The following is a 23,274-nucleotide window of genomic DNA, read 5'->3' as shown; positions in this document are numbered from 1 at the left end:
ACAATTGTCAGCATAAAAACAGATGTGGATTTTTACTTAGCAGAAGGGGAGCAGGAAGGTCCCTATTCGTCTAACTAATTCATCCAACTATTATGAGAAATATCAACTTTTCATAACTTTAGATGAGACAAGTCCCTTTAAAAAAAGATTTCTCAATGAAGCCCAGCTTTGCTGAGGTGAAAGCTGCAAAAGTCAACTTTCAGGTACCCAGGGACAGGCTGGGATAGGAAATTTCCTACCTATATTTTAGGGAAGAAAAACAGTTATTCAGCAAGTTCTGGACTTCTTAAAATGCAGGACAACTTCCAGGGACCACAGGGGAGTTCTCAGTGCCACAATAAAATTAATTCAGGGAAATAAAGCAGAACAGCCACACCCCAGAGCATGATACCATTGGAGAAAGCCCAGGCTTAAGAAGTACAAAGCAAATTTCCCTGTGTTTAATTATTTTTGAGGTTACTGTTTTACAGGTTAAATATTTATGATAAAGAAGGAAGACAAGTCACCCCCTCCTTATTTCACTGCTGGAATTACCAGCTGAGAGTAAAAACAGCGCCCATAGGGGGAAGATAACAGGGAGAAGCGAGTTCTTGAGCACAACACTGCACCATCCCCTTTTGGAGGGGAATACACAGGAAAGCTGAGCATGAGATAAACACGAACTGGTCCTTCACTTGCACATGTTCCAGTGATGTAAACATACATCCAGCCAACCCAAGAACCAGCTCCAACTTGCTCATCCCCACGTTAAAGCATCTTGCTGACTCCAGGCCTCAGGAATCAATGCCCAGCACTCACCTCCTCCGTATTTATTTCTATGAAACACACACAACTTGTTGCTCATACTCCAGAATAAACTGTTCAAGGAGCACATCTGCACATACTGTATTCTCAGGGGAGCAATTTCTGCTGGTGTAGCTGGCTGAACTTCAATGCCACCTGCACGAGAAATTCCCCTGTTCCCCCATTCTCAGACAAACCTGAAGAAATCCAGCTTTCACCAACAGAGGAAAAAAATCGAAGCTGCTCCACACGGTGTCAATCCATGGCTGCAGGAGCCAGGACACCAGCCAGCAGGCTGGGAAGCAAACAGCCCGCTGCCGGCATCGCCGCTTCCCTGGAGGTCACATATTCTACGGAAATCTCGAAACTAAAGGAGAAAAGCCCTAGTGATGGAATGAACCTGCCAGATGAGGAAGCCTCTGAGGCGCACATAGCATGGACCGGGATTACTGCGGGACCCGCTGTTCAAAAGAGCAAATCTCCTCCGAAAGCAAGGCAGCAACATAGACAACGAAGTCCTTAAAACTGGAAACCTGCTAAGGAAAAAAGGCGCTGGCGGCAGAGCAGCGCCCGGCCCCCGCCGCGCTCCAGGGCAGCACCGCCAAGCAGGCTCTATTCACGCGAAAGGACTGAAATCGAACAGCAAAACAGCATTGCAAGAGCATGAAGTAATCCCACCCCTGCAGTTCGTGTTTTCCTACCCAATTAGCTACTCCAAGTGTAAGAGGGAAAAGGAAAAGGAAAAAGAAAATTAAAACGTGCTGCAAAGCCAGGAGATGTTTTGCAACTCCCGGGCTCCCGCAGCAGCGCCCTGCACTCCCGACAGCCACGGGCGAGGCAGGGGGACCTACGAGGAAGGGAGGAGAGGAGGGGGGAAAGGGAAGAGAAGAGGGAAGAAGGGGGAGAAGCCCGCTCACTTGCTCCGCCGTCCCTCGGGCCCGTCCCGCAGCGCGGCCGGACCACACGCCCGAGATGCGGCCCCGCTACCGCCGGCAGGGAGGGCAACGGGCTCCGGCCGGGGCCCGGGGGAGGAAGCGGGCGGTGGGGGCGGCCCCGGAGCCACCCCCGCCCGCCGCACAGCCCAGCCCAGCCCGCCCCGCCCCGGGATGCTCGGCGGCTGCGGGGGACGGGATGGAGCCGCCCGAGCCGGGAGCGCGCAGCCCCGGGGCCGGTGCGTGTCCCCGGGCTGGCCGGGGCGTGCTGCCCGACGGGGGACAGCGGCGCTTACCGTGGCTCAGCCGGGACGGGAACTCGTTGCTCCGTTGCAGTTCGTTCCCGAGTTTAACAAAACCGGTTCGAAATCGTTGTTTAAAGCGCTGGGAACGAGCAGGAAGCAGCAAAGCCCCCCGAGGCTGCTGAAGGGCAAGGGAAGTGCTCGGAGCTGCTCCGAACTCCCGGTGGTGCGGGGGCAGCCCCTCCGCACCCCGCCCGCGCTTCCCGCTGGAAATCGTCCTGTGGCTTTTCTTAGTTCTCAAGTGGGTCTAACCTCAGAATCTGGAGACATCTGCTAGAGCAGGATGCCTGGAGAAAGCGAAATCCCAGGCTAGATGTTAATTTTAAATCGTGCAAACCCCCAGTGCTCGTGAACAGACAGAAGCAGGATGCTGTGGGCTGCAGGCAGGACACACACTGCTCCACCAGCTCACGTGTGAGGTCCCCTTGCCTCAAAGCAGGAGGCCAGACCCGTGCTTCTGATGGCTTGGGGATTCCTGCTACCCTGAGAAACCAGAGAATCAAGGAGTCACACTGCTTTGCCACCACTACAAACTCCTCTTATAGGGCTGCTGCTCCTCCCTGGGCTCCCTCCATCCCTGCTGATCATTTCATTTCCCCTCCACCGTTTGTCCTGCTTTCCACTGGTGATGCGGCTGAAGCGGATAATGCTTCCCAGCTGGAGCCCATGGCCCCCAGCCCTCTGGACCCCTCTGCCAGCTGCCTGGGGACACCTGCAACCCCCAGCCCCTGCAGCCCCAACCCGCCTTCAAACACAACTCTCTTGCAGCCCCAACCCACCTGCAGCCCCCAGCGCCGACAGCCCCAGCCCAGCCTGCGACACCAATCACGTGCACTGAGGCACAGGAGTGCAGACAGCTCTGGTGGGTTTAGGAAAGTGCTTTTGTGCACCCGTGTGCACTGGGGCTGCACATCTCTATGTGCCAGTGTCGTGGGGATCAGCTCCATCACCTGCTCCGGTGACAGACCCCTGCCACCACCACTTGCCTGCTGCTCAGTGCTGCAGTGCAGAACAGCAGCGAGCTGCAGGTTGCTCTCTGCTCCTGCTGCGTTGCCCAGACCTGTGCACAGAGATGCAGATTGAAGCAGGGTCAGGGCCTCTCTGTGCAGACTCATCAGCCAGCCCAAAAATTGGCTTTGTCCATTCCATTCACTGGGGCTAGATAGGATTTTCTCAGGGATGTCCAGCTGCATGGACAGTGCAGGGTGGGCTGGAAACCATGAGAGGTTATGGACACAGTGTCCCCCTGGACCAAACAAATGGTGTTAAGTCCAGAACACACTGTATACACCTCTGTTAAATTCAGGCAGGGAACTGAATTTCTGTGTTCTTCCCATTGGTATTTTGTGCACATCCATCTGCCATGCTGCAGAGCCACAGAGCATTTAATTTCAGTTAAAAATTCTAAGAACACTCACACTGTGGTGATGTGTATCAGCAGCCTCTGCTGCCAGCCCAAGGTTTATGTGGCTGCCTCTCATCAGGAAGATTTGGAGGTTAAAGCTTCTGGGGTTTTCCAGTGGAGATAAATGTGCTGATGGGCATCCAAAGAAGCATCTGTGAAACCCTGTGTTAGCATTAAGCTTTGTACTGGGAATAGCTGAGCCTCATCAGTCTGTCTCAGAAACAGCATCACCCTCTGACTTCACATTTGGCAAAACATAAGTACACAGAGTAAAACACATGAGTTAATCGGGGGAAAATATACTCTGGGATGAAGAAAGAGACACCACAGTGAAACGGTCTGCTAAGAATGGCAAATACATTTTTCTTTGTGTGATTAAACAGAAGAAGCCTCATGAAAGGCCTGTGTCTGGCAGAGGACCTGTGGCATACACTGGGCTCCCAAGCTAAAATGCTTGAGGCATACTCCGGATAAGGAAGGAAAAACACTTTCCCTCTCAGTCGAGAGCACCCTTGATGCAAAGCATCAGCAGCAAGAGAGCTGGTGGGGTGGAAGTGGCTCCTCACAGGGGCTTGGGCTGAGCAGCTGCTCTGGAGAGGCTGAGCCAGAGCCTCCGAAGTGCACAGAGTGCAGGTGCTGAGCCACACAGCAATTAATGGTCACAGGGTGTAAAGAGAGGGGAGCTGAAGGGCTTTTCTGGGGCATTTGACAGCCCTTGGGACATGCTCTGCCCCCCTAGAGCAGAGCCAAGTGCAGGTGCTGCTCCTCTGCAGTGACTCTGCCCCGGACACCCCTGATGCTGTAGGGCTGTGGGGAGGAGGAGGCCATGAGGGGAATGGTACTGGGCACCTCCAGCTGCCCAGTCTGGAGGTCCAGGATGTGGATTTCCTGAAAGCCAAGCAATGCACGGGTCTCAAGACAAGTGAAAGAAAACAAGGAATGCTGATGGGCTTTTCAGCTTAATTCATTTTAGATTACATCAAATATTCCTATTCAATGAATATTCCTATTCAATAAGACCACAAAGATGCTTTGAGGGCTGGAGCCCCTCACCTACAAAGGCAGGCTGGGAGCTGGGTTGTTCAGCCTGGAGAAGAGAAGGTTCCAAGAGATCTCAGAGCCCCTTCCAGTGACTAAAGGGGCTCCAGGAGAGCTGGACAGGGACTTTGGACAAGGGTCTGAAGTGCCAGCACAAGGGGGGAGTGGCTTCCCACTGCCAGAGGGCAGGGATGGATGGGATATTGGGAAGGAATTGTTCCCTGGGAGGGTGGGCAGGCCCTGGCACAGGGTGCCCAGAGCAGCTGGGGCTGCCCCTGGATCCCTGGCAGTGTCCAAGGCCAGGTTGGACGGGGCTTGGAGCAGCCTGGGCTAATGGAAGGTGTCCCTGCCCATGGCAGGGGGTGGGATGGGATGGGATGGGATGAACTTTCAGGTCCCTTCCAACCCAAACCAGTCTGTGATTCTGTGATTCACCACTCTGCCTTAGCAGGGAGTAAAGGCTGCTGCAGAGGCCTGACATGGTGTCATGATCATCCTTCTCCCTCCTGCCAGTGACTGCCACTGCCCCCAGTCTGGCCCGTCATGGCTGGCTTCACTTCCCTTCTCCTGTGCAGGCCGAGCCCCACCACGTCTGCATGGTGGCTGTGGGGACACGTCCAACCCCAGCCAGGGAGGGCTCACGTGCCCATGTCTGACCGCAGATCAGAGCCGACTGGGGTGTAGATGTTGGGGGGTCAGTTGAGCCAACCCCCCTCGAGCAGCAAGCTGCTCTGCAGTTGGGATTCTTCCCTTGTGCCAGGGTGCTGTCTCAGGTGACTCCATGAGGCTGAGAACCCTCACCTCATGGGGTAACCCAGCCCATTCTGGGTTGCTCTTCTAAACCTTAAGCGATCTGGAGTCAATCGAATAGAATCAATTCCACTGGACATCATGAATCTGTCTTCAAATGCTGATGGAGCTTAATTGGCTTAATTTATTGAATTGGTTTAATAAAGCCAGTTAATCTGGTTTAACTGGTATCTAAAATAAATCTCGTTTGACTATATGATGTGTCTCAATTTTACAGCACTCCCTCATCACACTATTCCTCTTTTAGACTGATTTTCCAGACAGCTGGACAAAGTGGCTCTTAACCTCCCTCCAAGCAGCTCTAAGCCTGCCTTGGAGCAATGGGTAACCAGAAAAATGAACTATAATGAACACTGAACATCTCTCACTTTCCAGTCCTCTATAAGCTTATGAAGAGCAATGATTCCGTGGTGGCAGGGCAGCCTCATGGACAAGTCTTCCAGAGTGAGTGGCTTTTCCAGGGTCAAGACACCAGCTGTGCTTTAAAGTCCCTGTCCGTGTGGTGAGTGAGACTGAACACCAACACCAACACTGGCACTGCACCCCTGAGGCCAAATCCTTCCCTGGCAGTTCAGCTCCAAGGAACCTGGTGCACGTGCACTCCTGTGTATCTGTCCTGCTTCAAACATGGTTTTGGTTACCCTGGCCTGGGGTTGCAGGTGAGACAATGCCAAATCACCCTGTTTAACACACCTGCTTCACTTCTGGGGCACTTGCTGGGCCTTATCTTCTGCTCATCAGTGACTGCATCTTTCCTACAAGGCCTCCTTCCTATAAACTGTGTTTATGTGTCTATAAAGCATAAACCATGTTGATGTTTATGCTGCCTATGGTTTGAGACCCAGCTACAAAACCTTGTCTAACTCCTCTCTCAATTCACAGGCTTCCAGTTCCAGGACTTCAGACACAGCTAACGAGCAGGGTTTATAATGAAGGCAGCTCCTAATGAGCTGACAACAAGATGCAGCATTGGATCATACTTGCTTTGATAAGCGCTGATCAAAACCCTCTGCTTTCTGGTTGGAGAGCATAATTAACAACAATTTCTAAAAAGTCAGGTTTGGGTTGATTAAAAATGCCATCTGACAGCTCAAGAGTGTTGAGATGTCTCATGATCTGCAGCACAGATACAGCATAAATTCAGCATGGTGTCCCCCCTCCCCAGGCAGGAGAAGGGCTTTTGTTCCTTTCCCAGTGGGCTGCAGTGCCTTGGGTTTGCAGGGGAGGGATCTGCCCCAGGAGGGCTCACAGGGCTGTGGGATCATCCTTCTGTGGGCAGCAGGTGCTCAAGATTCTCGTGCTGCCCCACTTCCAGAGAGGTCTGGCACATCTGGTGCATCCCCACATCTGGTGGGGATGGAGGGGTCTGATGCCAACAGCAGCAAAGTGGAGAGCCTGCTCCAAGAAAGCACACAGTCTTTATAGTGGTTTGGGAGATTCCTGCCTCAGAGGAAGAGAAATGAAAGGAAGGAGAGCTGTTGAATCCTTTTCAATCTTCAACACAACCAGGTCAAGGCAGCAGGTCCTGAACTCTGAGCTTCTTGCCAGGCCACAGACTCTCAGGTTATGTCCAAGCCATTAACTCCCGGGGTTCACTCCTGCCCCCAGCAACACACGGGGGCTTAATCCCCCCTTTCTGGACTCCCACTTCACCCTGAGATCCTCCTGCTTAACTCCTCAGCCATGTGAGGTCTACAATACACAGACAGACACGTTTGACCGAGCAGACCCCAACCGCAGTCCGTGCAACAAATTCCTGAGCACGCCACTGATACCTCCCAGGCCTGTCAGGGAGAGGGAGCCGCTGGAGAAGATCACAGGCACCTGGAAGCAGCACTCTGTGCATCTGTTCTGCTTCGGGAAAAGAGCCACAGCTTTGGCCTTTACCTCCTGCCTTCAGCTCCTGCTAAAGCTTATTTCACCTGACACAAGAAAATTCTTTATTCCCAGTTTCTAGCTCTTCTCACCCACTGTGCCCACACCCTGCTCCAGTTTGCAGGAGAGCAGAATCTTTTCCCAGGTGATTTCATTGTCAGGGGGACATGGTCCCCTACACACCACATCACCACAGTCACAATTAGCCCCTTATCTGGAGCTTCTCAATCTGAATGGAGGCCGTGGCTATTCAACCCCTGTTGGAAGGGAACTACAGAACTACTTTGTCAGCTCAACTTAGAGATAAAAACTGAAAACAAAGGCAGTAAAACACCTTCCTGGTACCTGATCTAGTGAGTGGCATCCCTGCCCATGGCAGGGCAGGGTCGGAACAAGATGAAATTTAAGGTCCCTTCCTGATTAAATCATCCTGTGATTCTATGATAAAGTACAGGAGGATGTCTTGGGGGCATCAGGGTCTCTGAGACCTTTTCAGCCACCCCATCAGCAGCTCTTCTCTGACTCCTGTGCTCCTCTCACCTCACAGGAGCTCGACCAGACCCTTCCTCATTCAGGCCAAAGTTGGGTTCAGTCCCAAACAAGATAAAAACCCAATTCACAGGGTTGTATTTGTTGCATTACAATTGTATTGTTGCATTACAATTCACGTTGTATTTTCACAGACGGGTATGATACAGATCCTGTATATACAGAAGGCATTGATGCCTTCTGGAATGAGGTATCTGATTTATTATGATGGAAACAGAACCTCTTCAAAGTTGCTGTGGTCTTCCAGAGTGTTAGGCATGACCAAACTGCCTGGAGAAGTTCGGAGGTTATGGAAGAGGGTCTCCATGGCTGGCCTGTCTTAAAAAAGCTGACTTGTAAAACCCACAGTTGCTGATTAGGACACAGCACCTCTGATGGCTCATAATCAGCCCTTGCCTCAAAGCACAGAGGAGAACTGAAGCAACTTTTTCCTCTGCAGGCTGATCTGGCTCCCTGCTAGGAACCAATGACCACCTGTGCTGATGGCCGAGCTTGTGTCTCTCAGCAGACAGAAACTCACACACACTCCACACTCAGAGTGTGGAGCCACTCAAGACATGGAGAGCTCCTGCTTTGGGCAGATGGCATGGAATGGAAACAACAACCCTTCCTACATGATCCTGGCCCACCACTAATATTTTTTTCCAGAGACGAGGCATTAAAATGATGATACAGCAAAGGAAATTTTTTTCCTATGGCATCACAAACAGCGGATGGGGATTTTTTTTTTCTGAAAAAATCTGAGAGCTGGACCTGTGCTGACATTCTCCACAAGGATGAGAAGTAGAAGGTGATTTTAGTACAAATATCACCAGTGAAGGCAAGGATGAGCAGATGTGTGAGCTAGAAACCGAGTGTGAGATACAAGGAGAAATCAGAAGCCCTTCCAGAGATGACATGCATGTGTTTGCACATCAAAATTGCTGTATGTGAAAGACTTTTACTCGCTTTCAGCTGAATGCCCTCAGAGAGATGCAAAAGGGACAGCTGAATTTGTAAGTGAATTTCAACTGCCCTGAAAAACTTCAACTTAGGTCTTAAATCAAGTTCAGGAGTAATGAAAATGAGGTTTCCAGCACATGGAGACCTGCAGTAATTTTTGAATCCTAGAAGAGGAAGATGAAACTGAATAAAGGAAAACAAGCTCAATTCTGAGCTTGATTGCTGCCCACAGGGAACAGGATGGAGCTCATCAAATGCTCTTACCTGAGCAATAGATGATGTGATGGCCTGGAGCTGAAAGGTCTTGTCTGAGACCAGCAGCAAAAATAAAGATGATGTTAATCTGCATTGATTAATCAGATCTTAATCTGGCAGTGACGTCTGCAGAAATTTAGATACCTTTCTCCACCTGATGCAGTCTTCTCCATCATCAGCTTTCACATACAGTTTGGCTTAATCAGTTTTGTGCAGAAGACTTTGAGACACAGTGTCAAGTGCTTTAGTAAAATCGAAATATATTACTGGAATCTCTTCTGGCATCAGTCACCACACCCCAGACTCAGAGCTGACAATTCTCTTCTGGTCTAACTCCTAATTACTAACTAAATAGGGAAAATAATAAAAGGCAGGGAGGAGAAGCAATCAATACAGCCATGGCTTATTGTCCTTTCTTTGCTCCCAGCAGGGCCCTGTGGACACTGATTGTGGATCTCTCTACATAGATAATGGAGTATCCAGGGGTTTTTCTTTCTCTCTTTGCTCCTTTTCAGTTAGCACTGAAACAGATTTATTTGTACAGTTACTGCCAGCTCACTTCTCTCTTGTGCCTTTGCACCACATGCTTTTCCAAACTTTTGGACTTTCACCAGTTTTAATTTCCTGCACCACAGGACCACCTCCACCAGGACCACACACGGTCCATCAGGGCCTGCTCACACAGCACAGGCATCTGCTCCTTCAGCAGGCAGCTGGTACCTGGGCAGTAGCTAAAAAGAGCTCCTGCTGTGTGCCCAGTTTGACCAGTTGCTGCCAGTGGGCAAGGAGGGGACATGGGACCGTGGCAAGATGCCTGCAGAGCTGGCAGAGGCAGTGGGACAGTGTGGTGGTCAGGCTGAGCCCTCCTGTGCTCTGCTCCATTCCCTGCACAGACACCTCCCAAACAACCCCCTCTGTGCTGGCCCAAAATGTCCTGAGATGGGAAATTGAGGCCCTGTCAAAGCTAAACTTCAGACAAACATTTGGGAATAGATGTGAATATGTTTCAGTCTTGCCTTGCCTCTCCAAGGTGTGCATGCCCCATGTTTGAACTTCCTCCAAGAAGCAGCCAGCAGTGTTTTAGCTTTTATGCAGGAATATTATAATGGAAGACAAGAAAATAAATCTGTTCTGCACTTTGTCAGCAATTCTGAGGGAAATCAAAAAATATTTGTCTTTGGCCCTTGCTCCTCTCCATCGGGCTCAAACTTCCCCAGAGCTCAGATCTTTGCATTTCATTCCTGATGCTGTCTGTCTGTCTGTTTTTCCCTCGAGTTTTGCTAATAGCTTCTTTTGTTTTCCCATTTAACTCATGCAAACTTTGGTATCCACAGCCTCCAGTGGTGATGAGCCCGGAGTTCATCCCCCATTCCCGGAAGCTGCACTTTCCAGGGAATTAATGGTGCTGTGCAAACACTCGGAGCATGAAATGACCATGCAAATCTCACAGCCACACTTGGTCCCAGGATTGTTTAAGGCCTTGCACGAGGCCTCAGCAGGAGAAGCCCTGGTCAGTGGGTGGGTACTCTTTGTCCCACAGGAACCCCATCTCCTCAAAACAGTCTGTCCTGTGAGAAGGCCAGGGAGAAGAAAAAAGAAAGATCCCTCAGGTTTCCATTTGGCTGCATTTTCCCAGACTGTAAATCAGGTAGCGAGAAGTCTGGAGGGCAAAACAGCCCCATAAATACCTCAGTGTTATGGGTGACTCTGCAAACAACTGGGTAAGGCCCTTCCCTTGTCCGGGGACATGGTTTTCATTTGGTGTGAACTGAGACCTCAGCCCGGGCTCAGGATTTTGAAGATGTGTTAATGTGATGATCCTTAACACATTCAGTCCCCAGGGGCGGTATTAATCCACTGCTTTCCCTGTGCTTTATAAACTCCTGGCCTGGCTTTATGGGGACCTGCATGTGTTAAATGCATCATTTTCTACAGAAACAAGGGAGGAAAGACCCTGTTGTTACTGCAGCACATCAAAAAACCCCACTGGCAGAGTGACACAGCAAAGGAAGGACAGCCCTGCACACGGTGCTCACAGGGGCTAGTGATGAATTGCTGCAGATGTTTTCCCAACACTCTGGCCAAATCTCCAGATTCACAGTCTTCCCTCTCCCCAGGTCTCAGTCCACAGCCCAGCTCTCCTTGCTGAAACACCAAACCACCGTACCTCACTTCCTTCCCATACGGCCAGACAGGATCTCTTGAGAGCCGGCCCGGGTTTGCACAGCCCGGCCAGGGATCCCCTGCCCCGCAGCCCAGAGCTTTGGCCTCTGCCGTGTGCAGGAATTCTTGTGGGACAGTGGATCCTCCCATCCCTGCTCTGCTCCAGCAGTGAAATCAGAGCCTCTGGAAAAGGTTCATCCCAGCAGCAGGGCCGCATCCAGAGCAAGAAGCGCTGGAGCCCGAGGTGACAGCGAACAGGGAAACCCAGCTGCCAGAACAGGGAAACCCAGCTGCCAGAACAGGGAAACCCAGCTGCCAGGGCCCTGCACACCCCACACTGGTTTCTCCCCTAGCCCAAACTCCAAACTGGACTCATGAGACCACATCTGTAAAGAACTTCCCTTTCCTTTTGGATCTTCCCACCTCGGCTGTAGTCTTTTCCAACTTGGATATACACTGTAGCTCCATCTGTTTCATGGTTTCACACTCAGGAGGCTTCCTCTGTCCTCCCTGCTTTGTTTCAAGCAGGGCAGATCCAATGTAACATTCAGGAAGAGGGTGAGGATACAGAGTATTTCCCAGTGAGAGTGTCCCTGCTGCCGGCATTTTTCACCTAGCCAGCTTTACAAAGCTGAAGCAACCTCTAGTTCTGCCAGGGGAGGCTTAGGTTGGATATTAGAAAAAAAAAATTCTTCACTTTAAGGGTAGTCAAGCACTGGCACAGGATGCCCAGGGCAGTGGTAGAGTCACCAACCCAGGAGGTGTTCAAAAAACATGTAGATGTGGCACCTGGGGACGTGGTTTGGTGGTGGGTTAATGGCTGGACTTGTACGGAAAATCCCGCTATGAAAAGCCAGTGTCCATAAAGGAGACAGAGGAGTCCTGCAACTTGATTCGGATAAAGGGAGAGAGGCCACTGGGGCACACACCCGCGGGGTTTTCTCTCTCGAGGTTTCGGAGGGTGCAGCCTCCTTTTGTCCCAAACTCCTGGCCGCACGTTGCCCTTTTCTTTTTGTTATAAACATATATTATAATATTGGCTTCTCGCAAAGTATTAAGGTAGATATTATATAATGTTAGAAATGCTTTTTGCTGTGTGGATGTAGTTTTCTCTCTTTTTAGCAAGAATGTTAGCAAGTGTGAGCAAGTAAGATAACCTCCAAGCGAGCAGAGGATGAGGCCCAAGGAGCTGCTAATCAACACTTTGTCCAGGGAACAAAAGGGCCTAAAGGTCCGAGAGCCCTTATCACCGCTCTGCCTGGGGGGCAAAGAGGCCCAAAACTGCAATCAGCCCTGACTGTCTGGAGAATTAAGAGATCCACCCTACCATCGACTCTTACCTAGCGGGCCCAACCCCAAGAATCAAAAGAAATAAAACCGCAAGGCCGAAGACTACGCATGCTCTAAAAAGGCGGAACCAAGGAGTGGCCATGCAGAACAGCCCCGAGAAAAGTTTGAATATGAATAGAGAACAGACAGTAAAAATGGTATAAAAAGGACTCACCTCGAGCATCAGGGGTGCTCTTGGCAGAGTGCCAAGGCACCCGGCCGTTATCCCTTTGCTTTATTTTATGTGTCTCTTATTGTCTTTATATTAAACTCTTTAAAATTCTCACAGGAGAGTGAACCTCGTTTTTCACACTTTCCCCATTGCTGAGGTACCAGGAAGGTACAGCCTTCCCAAACCACCTACTACATATCCCCCCTTGAACCTGGCATTTTACCCCAAAGTTCAGAAAGTCAGGCTTGTGCGGGACCCCGTTGCCTGTTTCAGGAATCAAGCTGTGTGAGCTCTGTAACAGGCCTGCGGCTTGAAGCGGGTAGAGACACTGAGATCCACTTCAAAGACGTTAACGCCCATCCCCTCACCCCTGATATTGTTTGCAAAGACATTAGCACACACCTTTCCTGCCACAAGGAACTGTTACCTGTGACACAGCCCTGCTGTCCTGGCGATGGTTGAACACCTCCCTATCCAGGAGAAGCGGGGAATGAATTCCTTGTTCTGTTTTGCTTGCATGGCCTTTGCTTTCCCTATTAAACTGTCTTTACCTCAACCCACGAGTTCTCTCACTTTTACGATGCTCTCCCCCATCCCAGTGGGAAGGGGTGAGTGAGCAGTGTGGAGCTGAGCTGCTGGCTGGGGTTAAACCACAACATCCTGGTGTACATAGGGAGGATTTTCCTGTGTCAGCTCAGCGAACAGCGCTGATCCCCACGGGCAGCACACAGGAGGAGCACAGCTTATGGAATAATATAATACAGCAGTAATATAGAAAGTGTGGGGAGGTGTATTAGTGATTAAGTTTATCTCCCGGTTTAATTCTTTTCTCTTCTTGCTGCTAAGTGATGTCTACTTGAATTTTACCCCAGGGAATCCTACCATGATGGGTTATGGGCACAGCTTTCGAAGAGCTTTAGGCACCAGAGTTGGGCTCTCAGGAAAATAGAAATAGGGATTGCAGAATATCACTTGGCACCTGTCAGCCTGAGCAGTGAATGAGTGCTGACAGTGTAACTTCCACTACATCTCACCTGTGCAAGATTCTCATGACTGCAGCCCCAAGCATAACTGGCACCAGAGCTGTGTACCAGCAGCTGTCCCTTGTACATCACACGAGTATTTACCCTGTCTTTTGTAACTAAATCTTTGCACCCGTTGAAATGTTAGCATGTGTGCCAGAGTGAGGTACCCAGCATTCTCCCAGCAAGCAATGTCATGAAGCAGAAACACAGTTCAGGCTCTGTTAGCTCAAAATCCAGGCCCTGGCACAAATGCCTCCTATGCCAGCTGTGCCACATCAGGTCAGTACTGGTGCAGGGCCTGTTGCTACATGAACAGAATAAGGCTCTTTGCTGCATTTACCCATTCCAGCACAAGCTGCTCTTAGTGAAAAGAGTCAGATACACACACCTGAGACTTTTTCCTCAGCTGGCTTTGTCAGATGATCCACTGGAAACCCAACCAGCCACAAGAGAAGGCAGGCACTGATTCACCCAGCAGCTGCCCTGTTGCAAGACTCCTCAGAAGGAGAGGCAGCAGGAGCCCACAGAGGTGTGGAGGGGCGTAGGAGAGGGGAGTGGGAGCAGCTGGGCTGTGATGCCCAGTGTCAGCACGTTTGAGCCCTGAGCATCAGCAGAGGAGTGGTTTTATCTCTGCCAGGAAGTTCCTGCTCTCCACCTGCCAATTATCACCTCACCCCAACGCCTCTGCCATGGTTTCACCCGTGGTTTAACCAGTGCTCACTGGGGCTGGAAGGGGCAGGTAAAGCCTTGCCCTCCCCACCTTCTGCCACACTGCCCCTCCTGATTTTGTGATGGCAGCAGCCCTTGCCTCACCTAAATCTTAACTCCAAGCCAACAGATAGGTGTTTGTCCTTCTTCCCAGCAAGGTGCAGCTTAACAGCAAAGTGCCTGCATTAAAGATTTCTTGTCCATTGGGGGGAATTCTACTGCCTGCACAAAGCCAGCGGCTCGGGAGGAGCACACACTTGATTCATTTCCTGTACAAAGGGATTCTTGGGTTTGGGGGATCATTTTTAGCACTGCCAAACCACAGAGACTTGATGCAAAAGGTGGCAGAGGCAGTAGTGCTGCTCCAGCAGGCTTCATGCCTCAGGTGACTTTGCCGGATTACAGCAGCCTGCTCCATTTTTTGGTTGTTTTGAATACTTAAATGCCAACAGCATGCAGGTGCCTGAGGAGAGGTGTCACTCTCGTGGCCCAGGCTGTGCTCCCCCTGGGACAGCAGGTGATGCTGGAGGCTCCAGGAGTCCAGGGCTCCATCTCCTGGCCAGTCCCAGCCTGCAGGAATCCACCTACCCCGGGCACAGCTTTGGGCACCACAGTATCAAAAGGATCTGAAGCAATTGGAGAGCATCCAAAGGAGGAACACGAGGATGGCGAAGGGTCTGGAGGGAACTAAACCTGTGTGAGGAGTGGCTGAGGGCCACTTGGTTTGTTCAGCCTGGAGGAGACTGAGGGCAGAGCTCACTGGGGGCTGCAGCTCCCCCTGAGAGGCTGCTCTGATCTCTGCTCTCAGTGGCAGGAACAGGACCCAGGGAACGGCTGGAGCTGGGCCAGGGCAGGGTCAGGTTGGATATCAGAGAAAGGTTCTTCCCCAGAGGGTGCTGGGCACTGCCCAGGCTCCCCAGGGAATGGGCACGGCCCCGAGGCTGCCAGAGCTCCAGGAGCGTTTGGACAGCGCTGCCAGGGATGCCCAGGGTGGGGTTGTTGGGGGGTCTGTGCAGGGCCAGGGGTTGGATCCTGGTGGGTCCCTTCTGATTCAGGATATTTCATTGTTATAGAGAAGCAGCTGTCTGAAAATGAGCTCTTCTTGTCCCACTGCTGTGCTTCCCAGGGTCTCACAGCGTTGCAGCTGCTGACTTTGTTGATTAAACTATTTTCTGAGTGTCTGAAATCCGTGTAAGCCCAGCTGAGCCCAGGGATATCTGGCTGGGCTCTGTCTTGGCTCGTGCTTCAGAAGCATAACTACTCACACTTCTTTACAATATTCAGGGCAGGAAGGGCCCAGCCTAACTGCCAGATTCAGTTGCAAAGTCTACAGAGAGAGAAAACATTCTTTGCCTATGCCAAAAGTGCAAATTACAACTGGAAGGATGCTGAGTTGGTGAATGTGGAAACTCACGATGTGTGATGATTTTTCTGATATTTTGTAATGTTTTATAAGGGGTTTTTAAGTCCTGTCTTGATGAATCACCTGGAATTCTCAACTTCTCTTTTAAAAAGTCTCTGGTCACGTAGCTGCAGAGAATCACGTGCATCTCAGCCTGAAGGTTCAGACATTGAAGGCAAAGAACCACTTCTTTCCTACCTTCTAAATTTTTGTTAACTTTCATTCTGCTGTGCAAGGGGGAAGATTGGATTCCTGCTCCTCAGCTGCCTGAACAGACAGTGCCGAGTGCCAGCTACGGGCCCTTCTGGAGAACTGCACTGCTCCGCAGCAAGAGCTGATCCTGACGGCATCCAGCAGCGCTCGGCGTCCGCGGTACCAACTGGGCAGCTCCCACAGCCGCAGGACAAGGCAGATTCCCTTCTCCGTCAAAAAACCCCACAAATTCTCTTTTATGCTGATGCAAGCCCAGGGCGGCGGCAGCAGTTTGCCGTGGGCTGTGTCCGCTGGGCTGGAGGTGGTTCTGCTCCGGGGGACCGGGCTGACACCCGGTGATGATCCCGCTCCCACCTCCAGCTGCGGGGCCCGGGGCCCCAGCCCCACCGCGCCGGAGGCTCTGTGTTCTCGGGGCGCTCCACAGCCAAGGCTGAGGGGAACAAACCCCGTTTGTGTCCTGACCCCAGGAGAGGCCGGGTGCCACGGGCTGTGGGACGGGCCCGAGCCCCCTCAGAGGCATTGCCGAGAGGGAAGCGCCAAACGCAGCGGAGGTAAAAGCGGCTTCCCCAGGCCCAGCGGGGGATCCCCGGCACTGTCCCGCACGGCCGCCACCGGGACACCCCTCCCCGACACCCTCCGAGCTGCGCTGGAGCGAGACCCGGAACCGCCCGGAACCCCTCCGGCCCCGGGACCGCTCCCGCCTCCGCCGCGCGCGGGACACGCCCCGCCCGCAGGTCCTGGCAGGGCCATAGAGGAGCGCGGGGCCGGCGGCGGGGCCGGAGCGGCGCGGTTGTGGCCGGGCTGATGCTGCCCGCGGGCCATGGCCGAAGGTGAGGGGGGCTCGGCGGGGCGGGTCGGACCGGACCGAGTCCCGCCGGGTCCTGCGGGGCGACTGACCGCGCTGGGCCTTGCAGGGCGGCGGCGGCGCTGAGGGCGGCGCTGGGCGAGGGCGCGGAGCGGCGGCGGGAGCTGGAGCGGCGGGCGGCGCGGAGCTGGGAGCTCCTGCGGCGCTGGTGAGTGCGGGACCCGGCTGAGTGGGGACCCACCCGGCACCCTCCTCCCGGGCCCTTCCATCCCCGGGCGCTGGACCCGCAGCCGTGCCCGAGGCCCTGCGGGCCGGGGGTGCTGATCCTGTCCCGGTGCAGCAACGCCGGCCCCTGTCGCTGTTTGTTCCCTCCAGGAATGATGAGGAAGAGGAGCGGCCACAGCCAGGCTCCAGCACGGAACATGGTGAGCGCTTCCCCCGCGCCGGTGTCCCCTCGTGTCACACAGACCCCGGGCCAGTTGCGGGGTTAGGAGTCAGTCCAGTGCTCTGCGTCGACCTCAACACCCCCTCTGCCTTTTTCCTCCCGCTCTCCTCCTTGGGCTTAGCCTGGAGTCGTGCCTTGTTAACCAAGGCCAGCGATGAAGTGACTGTGGGCCTCAGCCAGGTGTGGGAATGTCACTTGTTGATGTTGACTCGGGAGAATTGTCCTCCTGTGGCTCACATCCATCCTGGGTCTTCAAAGCTTCTGGCAAGCCTGCCTGCACCCTCTGTGCTCCCACAGCCAAAAAAATACCCCCTGCGCCATTCATTAGGTTTCATTCCTTCTGTGGCACCTGGAAGAGTAAGTTAGTGAAGACACAAATGGGGAACATCCAGGTTTGAGCCTTCTGACATGTTTTCTTTTGCAGAAGACAGACCTTCACCCAAGGAGTTGGAGGAGCTGGAACTGCTGAACAGGGCCTTAGAGAAGGCACTGAAAGTCAGGAAAAGCATCTTGAAAACTCCATTAGAGGCTCAGGAAGCTACAGGACAGAAATGGGCAGGTGAGGGACCTGCTCCCAAGAAAGCTGAAGAGCAGCAGGTGTCTGTACTTGAGGATGTTCCTGAGAGCAGGAAGGTGAGAGATGGAAGCAAAAAACCTTTGTTGTTGAAGAAGCCCTCGCCATACCAGTTAAGAGCCCCTTATAGGACTGACCCAGATGTGAAGAAACTGCAAAGGAAAGTCCCAGCCAGATGTGTTTCTCAAGGCCTCAGGACAGCTGGGAGGATTTCCTCAAAAGGTATGACTTCCAAACAAGGAAGGAGTCACAGGACAGCAGCTGGTGCCAGTGCCAGAGAGGTCTGTGCTGCACCTGAGCCCCAGGAGTCACCTGGCTTGTCTGAATCTGCCCCAAATGAGCAGCAAAGCTTTTCTGGAGGGGATTCAGCTGCAGGAAAGAATTCCATAGCTGCTGGCAAGCAGTTACTTGATGCAGGGAAGAAAAGCTGTGGTTTCCTGGGAGAGTCCAGCAAAAAGGAGGACACTGCAGGTGCATGGGGAAGGAGCACCTCACCAGGGACAGGCACCCTGCAGGAAAAGGGGTAAGTGTGGGAGATGGGCACCTCTGCTGTTCTGCTCCACACTCACAGGCACATGTACAGATCCTGCTGGCTGCAGCTGCTCTGGGGGTCCCAGCCTGGCTTCATCCTCCTCACATCCCTCTAAAGAGGAAGGAAGGATCCTAGACAGTTTAAAAGCCTTTATTGTGGTTGAGTAAGTGTTTTCATTTTAAGGGCTCATTCTTGGATGGCTGAGACTTTGAAAGCCTTTCAATTAAGACTTTTGATGTTTCATAGTCCCCTGTGAGTGTTTTGGAAAGCTGTCTCTGTAGAGCTTTCTTGAGCCTTAGCTTTCCTCTGAGTGTACTCTCTATTATAGCATATTGATTTTTTTACTTATTTTGTTTTTCACACAGTGATAATACATAATGCATGAATTTTCTCTCTCTCTCTCTCTCTCAAGCATGTGCCCAGTGCTGTTTGGAGTGAGGGCATCTGGATTTAATACTGTCCCTGTTAACCTGTAACATACTGCCCATGTAACTACACAAATCAGGATTGACTAGAATGCAGTTGTTTCAAGGGTTTGGTGTAGGAAGGATGATGAAGGGAATGTTACTGAGATTCTCTGTGGAAAAGTGGCAAAATGATACTTGGAGGATTAGCTTTGCATTCAGGCCACTCGGCCTTGTTGAAGCAATTTCTTTCTTCTTTTGCTTTAACGAAACAGCGAAGGTCAGATCTGATGTCCCTGGAAAGTTCTGAGGAATATTTCTCTCAGCTGCCACAACCTAACTCTTGGGTTTGTACAGGGAGGAAATTATCCCTTTTCACTGGGATTGGAAGGGCCCCAGGACACTTTAGTGACAGTTGCTGTGGGAACAGGGATCTGGATTCAAACATTTACTTAAATTCCCATTGTGGCCTTGCATTCCTAGTCTGCATGTGACTAACAACTGCCAACCCTCCTGTTTTTGTAATAACAATTTAGGGATTATTCTGCTTCAGGATTAAGAATCATATTCCCAGTGGAAGCTCGAATGTCTCATTCCTATTTCTTTGAGTATGATGTGGTGCTAAGCAAAGCTGCTTTGTCCTGCTAAGGTTGGGCAAGAGGACATGGCAGACCAGCTTCCCTGAAGGTGTTTCCATGTCTATACTCTGCTGTGCCATGGCTTTGCTCCCAGCTTCTCATCCTGGATGGACCTCTGATGGCTGGTGGCAGGATGCAGGGGCTCTCCCAGCTCAGCTCCACGATGCCTGTGGAGCTGAATGAGCAAGCTAATCTTCCTTCCTTGAGGACAGTCTGAAGACACTGGTGGATCCAATCTCCAGAGTTGCTGACATCTCCCATTGCAGCTAAATTAATTTCAGATTTTGACAAAACACCATTTCCCCTGTTGGAAGACAAGGCTCAGTTAATTGCTTTCCAGCAGCCAGGATTGATCCTTCTCCTGTTTTACAGATGCCAGCTGAAGCTCCCCCTTCCCTACAGGAAAGCCTATTCCAGGAACTCCAGGTAGGACCAGTCTGACCAGTTCAGTCCAGAGCTACCCTCAGCTTCAGGGCTGTGAGGAGGGGTCAGGTGTGGCTGCTCTGTGTGCCCCGGGGAGGCAGTGACCCCACAGGGCATGGGGCCTGAACTGGGAGCAGGAAGAGCAGCTCCCATCCTGCAAGGCTGCTGCTGAGGCTGTGATCTCGTGTTATTGTAGCCACCAGTGCTACTTTTGTTTTCCGAGTGCTAATTACTGTTAATCACTGAGGCCCTGGAATGCTTTAATCATGGGTTTAATGGTGCAGCAGAAGTCTCTGCTGGTGCCATACACCTGTTGAAGGCAGGACACGCTGTGGGGTGGGTGTCTGTATACACTATCCGATTAGAATTTCCCAAACTATCCCTGCTCTGCCTCTGCAGCCTGGAAGCACCACGGCTGTGTGTGTTTGAGGTTGGCTCCTGCTGCTGAACTCTTACACAGAGCCAGCTCCAGTGCACTGCAGTGACGGTGCAGGTGGTTGGGGCTTGGGTGCTCTAGTCCATTCTCCAGTCTTCTGGAAACCCTCCTGGAAGGGTTTCCCACATTTGCTCTGAGAAATCTTGCCATAATTCAGCAGATTTCTCATTATGTGCTTTGTTCAGGTATTAAGCACAAACCCTTTCTTAAATCTAACTGTAGCCCCTTGTGCTGCCCTCAAGAACTCCTCCTCCTCTCGGAAACTGTCATTTATCAGACACTAGTTTGTGAAGTTGCCCTTCTGCAAGTTGTAAAGACTTTATACCCTTATTTTTCACTTCTAAATTGAGCCTTTCAGCATTCTAATCACTTTGGTGTGATTTTATACTTCTCACTATTGCTTTCAACTCAGTAACAGATTGAGAATAACCTTTGCACCAAAGATCCCTGGTAGGGGGTGTGCATCTTGCCTGGGAACTTCTGTGCTTTCCTGTTCCATTAACCTTACCACTTCTTTGCATAATGTATTTCTGAAATCTGCAGATTCTAACATGATTTAAAAGACCCATTAGGCTAGAGAGAAGACACATGCACACTCGAGTTAGTCAGGCACTGCAGAACTATTTTAAGCTTCCTCCTGATGGCTCTCGCTTACTGCAGCAGGTTTTGGGAGACAGTCCTTAAGGAAAGGATGTTATGGGGACTGTGCATCCATGAGGGTGTTGGACTCTGTGAGTGAAATGCATCTCTCTGGTAGTGCTGTTATTTGTGCCATGCTTTATTTAAGAAGCTGGACTCTGGTGTGAAGTCCTGGCCAGCTTCCTCATGATACTGTCCTTAAACCTCTGTCTTGCATCCCTGACATGCTGCTGTCATTCTGCTTGCCAAACGTACCACTTTGTCCCCCCCAAAAAATTATTAAAGAAGAACCTTGAGGAAGTTTGGAATATGAAGTAATTGGGGTGAGAGTTTGTCCTGTCTGCTCTTTTTTTTGTACCCCTTTACAAACAGAATAAATGTACAGAAATGCAAATGACTTACTCCTAAGAAAGGAAGGGAAGATTTGTTGTTTCCTACGGGATATGAACACAGGCAGGACAATACAACAGAATGAGGGATGTGCTGCAAGTTCACATTCTGCTTATGGAAATGTGCTGTCTGTCTTCTGATCCTTCCCCTCAAAACAACAGGAGAGAGCAACAGGTGTTTTGCCGTGTCTGATGCCTCCTGCAGGGTGTCCTTGTTGATCTGATACCAGCTGTGGGAATGAGTTGGGAATGGCTGGCAAATAACCTGTGAGAGAGAGGGGGGGAGGGGGACACTTGTAATTAAAGCACTGATATGCCACACTGGTGTGTCACAGCTCAGCGAGAGCGCTGTCTGCTACAAAGGAGCCTAACTTCCACCTCCTGCCCCTTTGCAATTTCAGGGCATGGGAGAGATGTCGTCTGTGCCAAACAAGTGCAGATGCAGCAGCTGCAAGGACCCGTTTTATGGAGAGGATCCAGACAACTGTATCCTTTCCCAGCAGGCACGGGGTGCAATTGCTCTGCAGTGAGCTCCCAGCTGGAGAGAGTTATGCCTCCAATAACAGCAGTTCCAGTTGGGTCACTAGGCAGTGGGGTTTTTTATGGTACAGCTGTTGAGCATTTATAAAACTTCTGATCCAGCCAAACGTGGCCACAAGGCAAACATGCCCTACACAGCTGTGCTGTGCTGTCCTCACCTTCCCCCTGCAGTGCCACTTCCCAGGCTGCTCCCCTCTGCCCTGATCCCAGCTGGCCTGGGGCTCAGGGTGCTGCACAGAGCTGGTGCTGTGGAACCTTCCTTAAGCTGCTGCTGTTTGAGTTTTGCTCCCCGAAGCCAATGCCCAGTCCTGCAGAGATAGAGGAGGAATTAAGGGGCCTCCAGGATGTCCCCTCCCGTCTGAGGCAGTATGTGGAAGCTGAGCCTGCAGGTAAGGAGGGAAGAAGGGCAGTGTGGGGGCAGAAGGTGGAATAAGGATGATTTGGGCTCCAGTTCCTTGTGTCTTGTGTTCTTGGCATGTGCTGGACATGAGGGACAGGAGCATTCTCCACCTGAAAGGAATGCTGGTGAACCCAAGGCCACTCTGGAAACTGTTTGGGGAGGAAGGTTCCAGTGCTCACACCTTTTCTCTGCTTCTCTTGTAGACCCTCCCACTCTGCAGGGAGAGTATGAAAGCCTTCTGATCTTGGAGGGTTTGCAAACCACAGTGTCCCAGTGCCTGCAGAAGCTGCAGCTGCTGCGAGCAGGTGAGACAGTCCCGGTGTTTGTGGTCAGGTATGAGCGTGGCCCTTTGCCATCTGTGTGCAGGACACTGGACCAAGGTCATCTTTCTCCTCATTATCTTAATGGCAACGGAGCACTTAATTCTCTGGTGGCAAACAAAGCTGTGGTGCCTGTGTGCCACCCCTCAGTGTTCAGGAGAGGCTTGGAGCTTTGAACTGTTGCGGTTCAAGAGGGCTGGGGAGGGGACAATGCAGGGCACAGCTTAGGGTGTCCTGATTGTGCCATGTGTGAGGAGCTTACCCTGATTAATACAGTGTCATTAGTCACTAGTTTCTGGGAACAGCAAGTAGATCATAAATTTTGCAAGTACAGATTTGACTTGTATGTTTTTGTCTCCTGCCTTTTCTTGTACCCTGGCAGCTCTGGAGTCCCAGCTGAGGCTGCGCCCAGACTGCACTGGGGATGTGGGGAGCTGCTCTCCAGCCTGTGTCCCTGCCAGGGGACAGATGTGTGACAGTGCAGACATGCTGGCTGTGCCTCTCCTCTCTTACTCCAGTCTGCAGGAGCTGAGGGACCTGTTCGCCTTGAAGCTGCAAGTGTCAATGCTGCACCAAGAGGTTGCCTTACAAAAGGTGAGTCTGGAGAAGTGCCAGCGCTCCTGGAGCGGGGAGAGGAAAGGACAGCGCTGGGGCAGCAGCTGCTGTACGAGGTGTTGGTGGGCAGCAGCAGCACAGCAAGTTCCCCCAGTGGTGTTCTGTGTTTATGCCTTGTTCTCTTTGTAGGTGAATGGGACTTTTTTTTTTCTTTTTCTTTTTTCTTTTATCTCTTTTTATCTTTTTATCTTTTTATCATTTTTCTTTTTTC

At 51.6% G+C, this 23,274-nt stretch overlaps 2 protein-coding genes across 2 annotated transcripts in view; one reads left to right on the top strand and one right to left on the bottom strand.

The window, feature by feature from the left end:
- LOC121668873 (ankyrin repeat and fibronectin type-III domain-containing protein 1-like) overlaps positions 1-1,798 on the bottom strand; it is a 245,727-nt gene extending 243,929 nt beyond the window's left edge. The window contains exon 1 of the mRNA XM_042037131.1: positions 1,701-1,798. The gene's annotated coding sequence lies outside the window, so the exon portion shown is untranslated. The remainder of the gene's footprint in view (positions 1-1,700) is intronic.
- A 15,095-nt stretch (positions 1,799-16,893) lies between these two features.
- The window catches only part of TEDC2 (tubulin epsilon and delta complex 2), an 8,903-nt gene continuing 2,522 nt past the window's right edge, over positions 16,894-23,274 (top strand). Inside the window, exons 1-8 of the mRNA XM_042037488.1 lie at positions 16,894-16,916; positions 17,084-17,133; positions 17,578-18,250; positions 19,674-19,727; positions 21,590-21,674; positions 22,009-22,117; positions 22,332-22,433; positions 22,831-23,042. Of these exons, the coding sequence (XP_041893422.1) occupies positions 17,952-18,250; positions 19,674-19,727; positions 21,590-21,674; positions 22,009-22,117; positions 22,332-22,433; positions 22,831-23,042 (861 nt within the window). The 5' untranslated portion in view covers positions 16,894-16,916; positions 17,084-17,133; positions 17,578-17,951. The remainder of the gene's footprint in view (positions 16,917-17,083; positions 17,134-17,577; positions 18,251-19,673; positions 19,728-21,589; positions 21,675-22,008; positions 22,118-22,331; positions 22,434-22,830; positions 23,043-23,274) is intronic.

This window comes from Corvus kubaryi, unplaced genomic scaffold (genome assembly GCF_017639235.1).
Source record: "Corvus kubaryi isolate FWS band 111438036 unplaced genomic scaffold, C.kubaryi_AGA036_p1.0 37387, whole genome shotgun sequence".
Classification (NCBI taxonomy): Eukaryota; Metazoa; Chordata; class Aves; order Passeriformes; family Corvidae; genus Corvus; species Corvus kubaryi.
The sequence above is the reverse complement of the archived record's forward strand: the minus strand, read 5'-3'. Positions and strand labels throughout refer to the sequence as shown.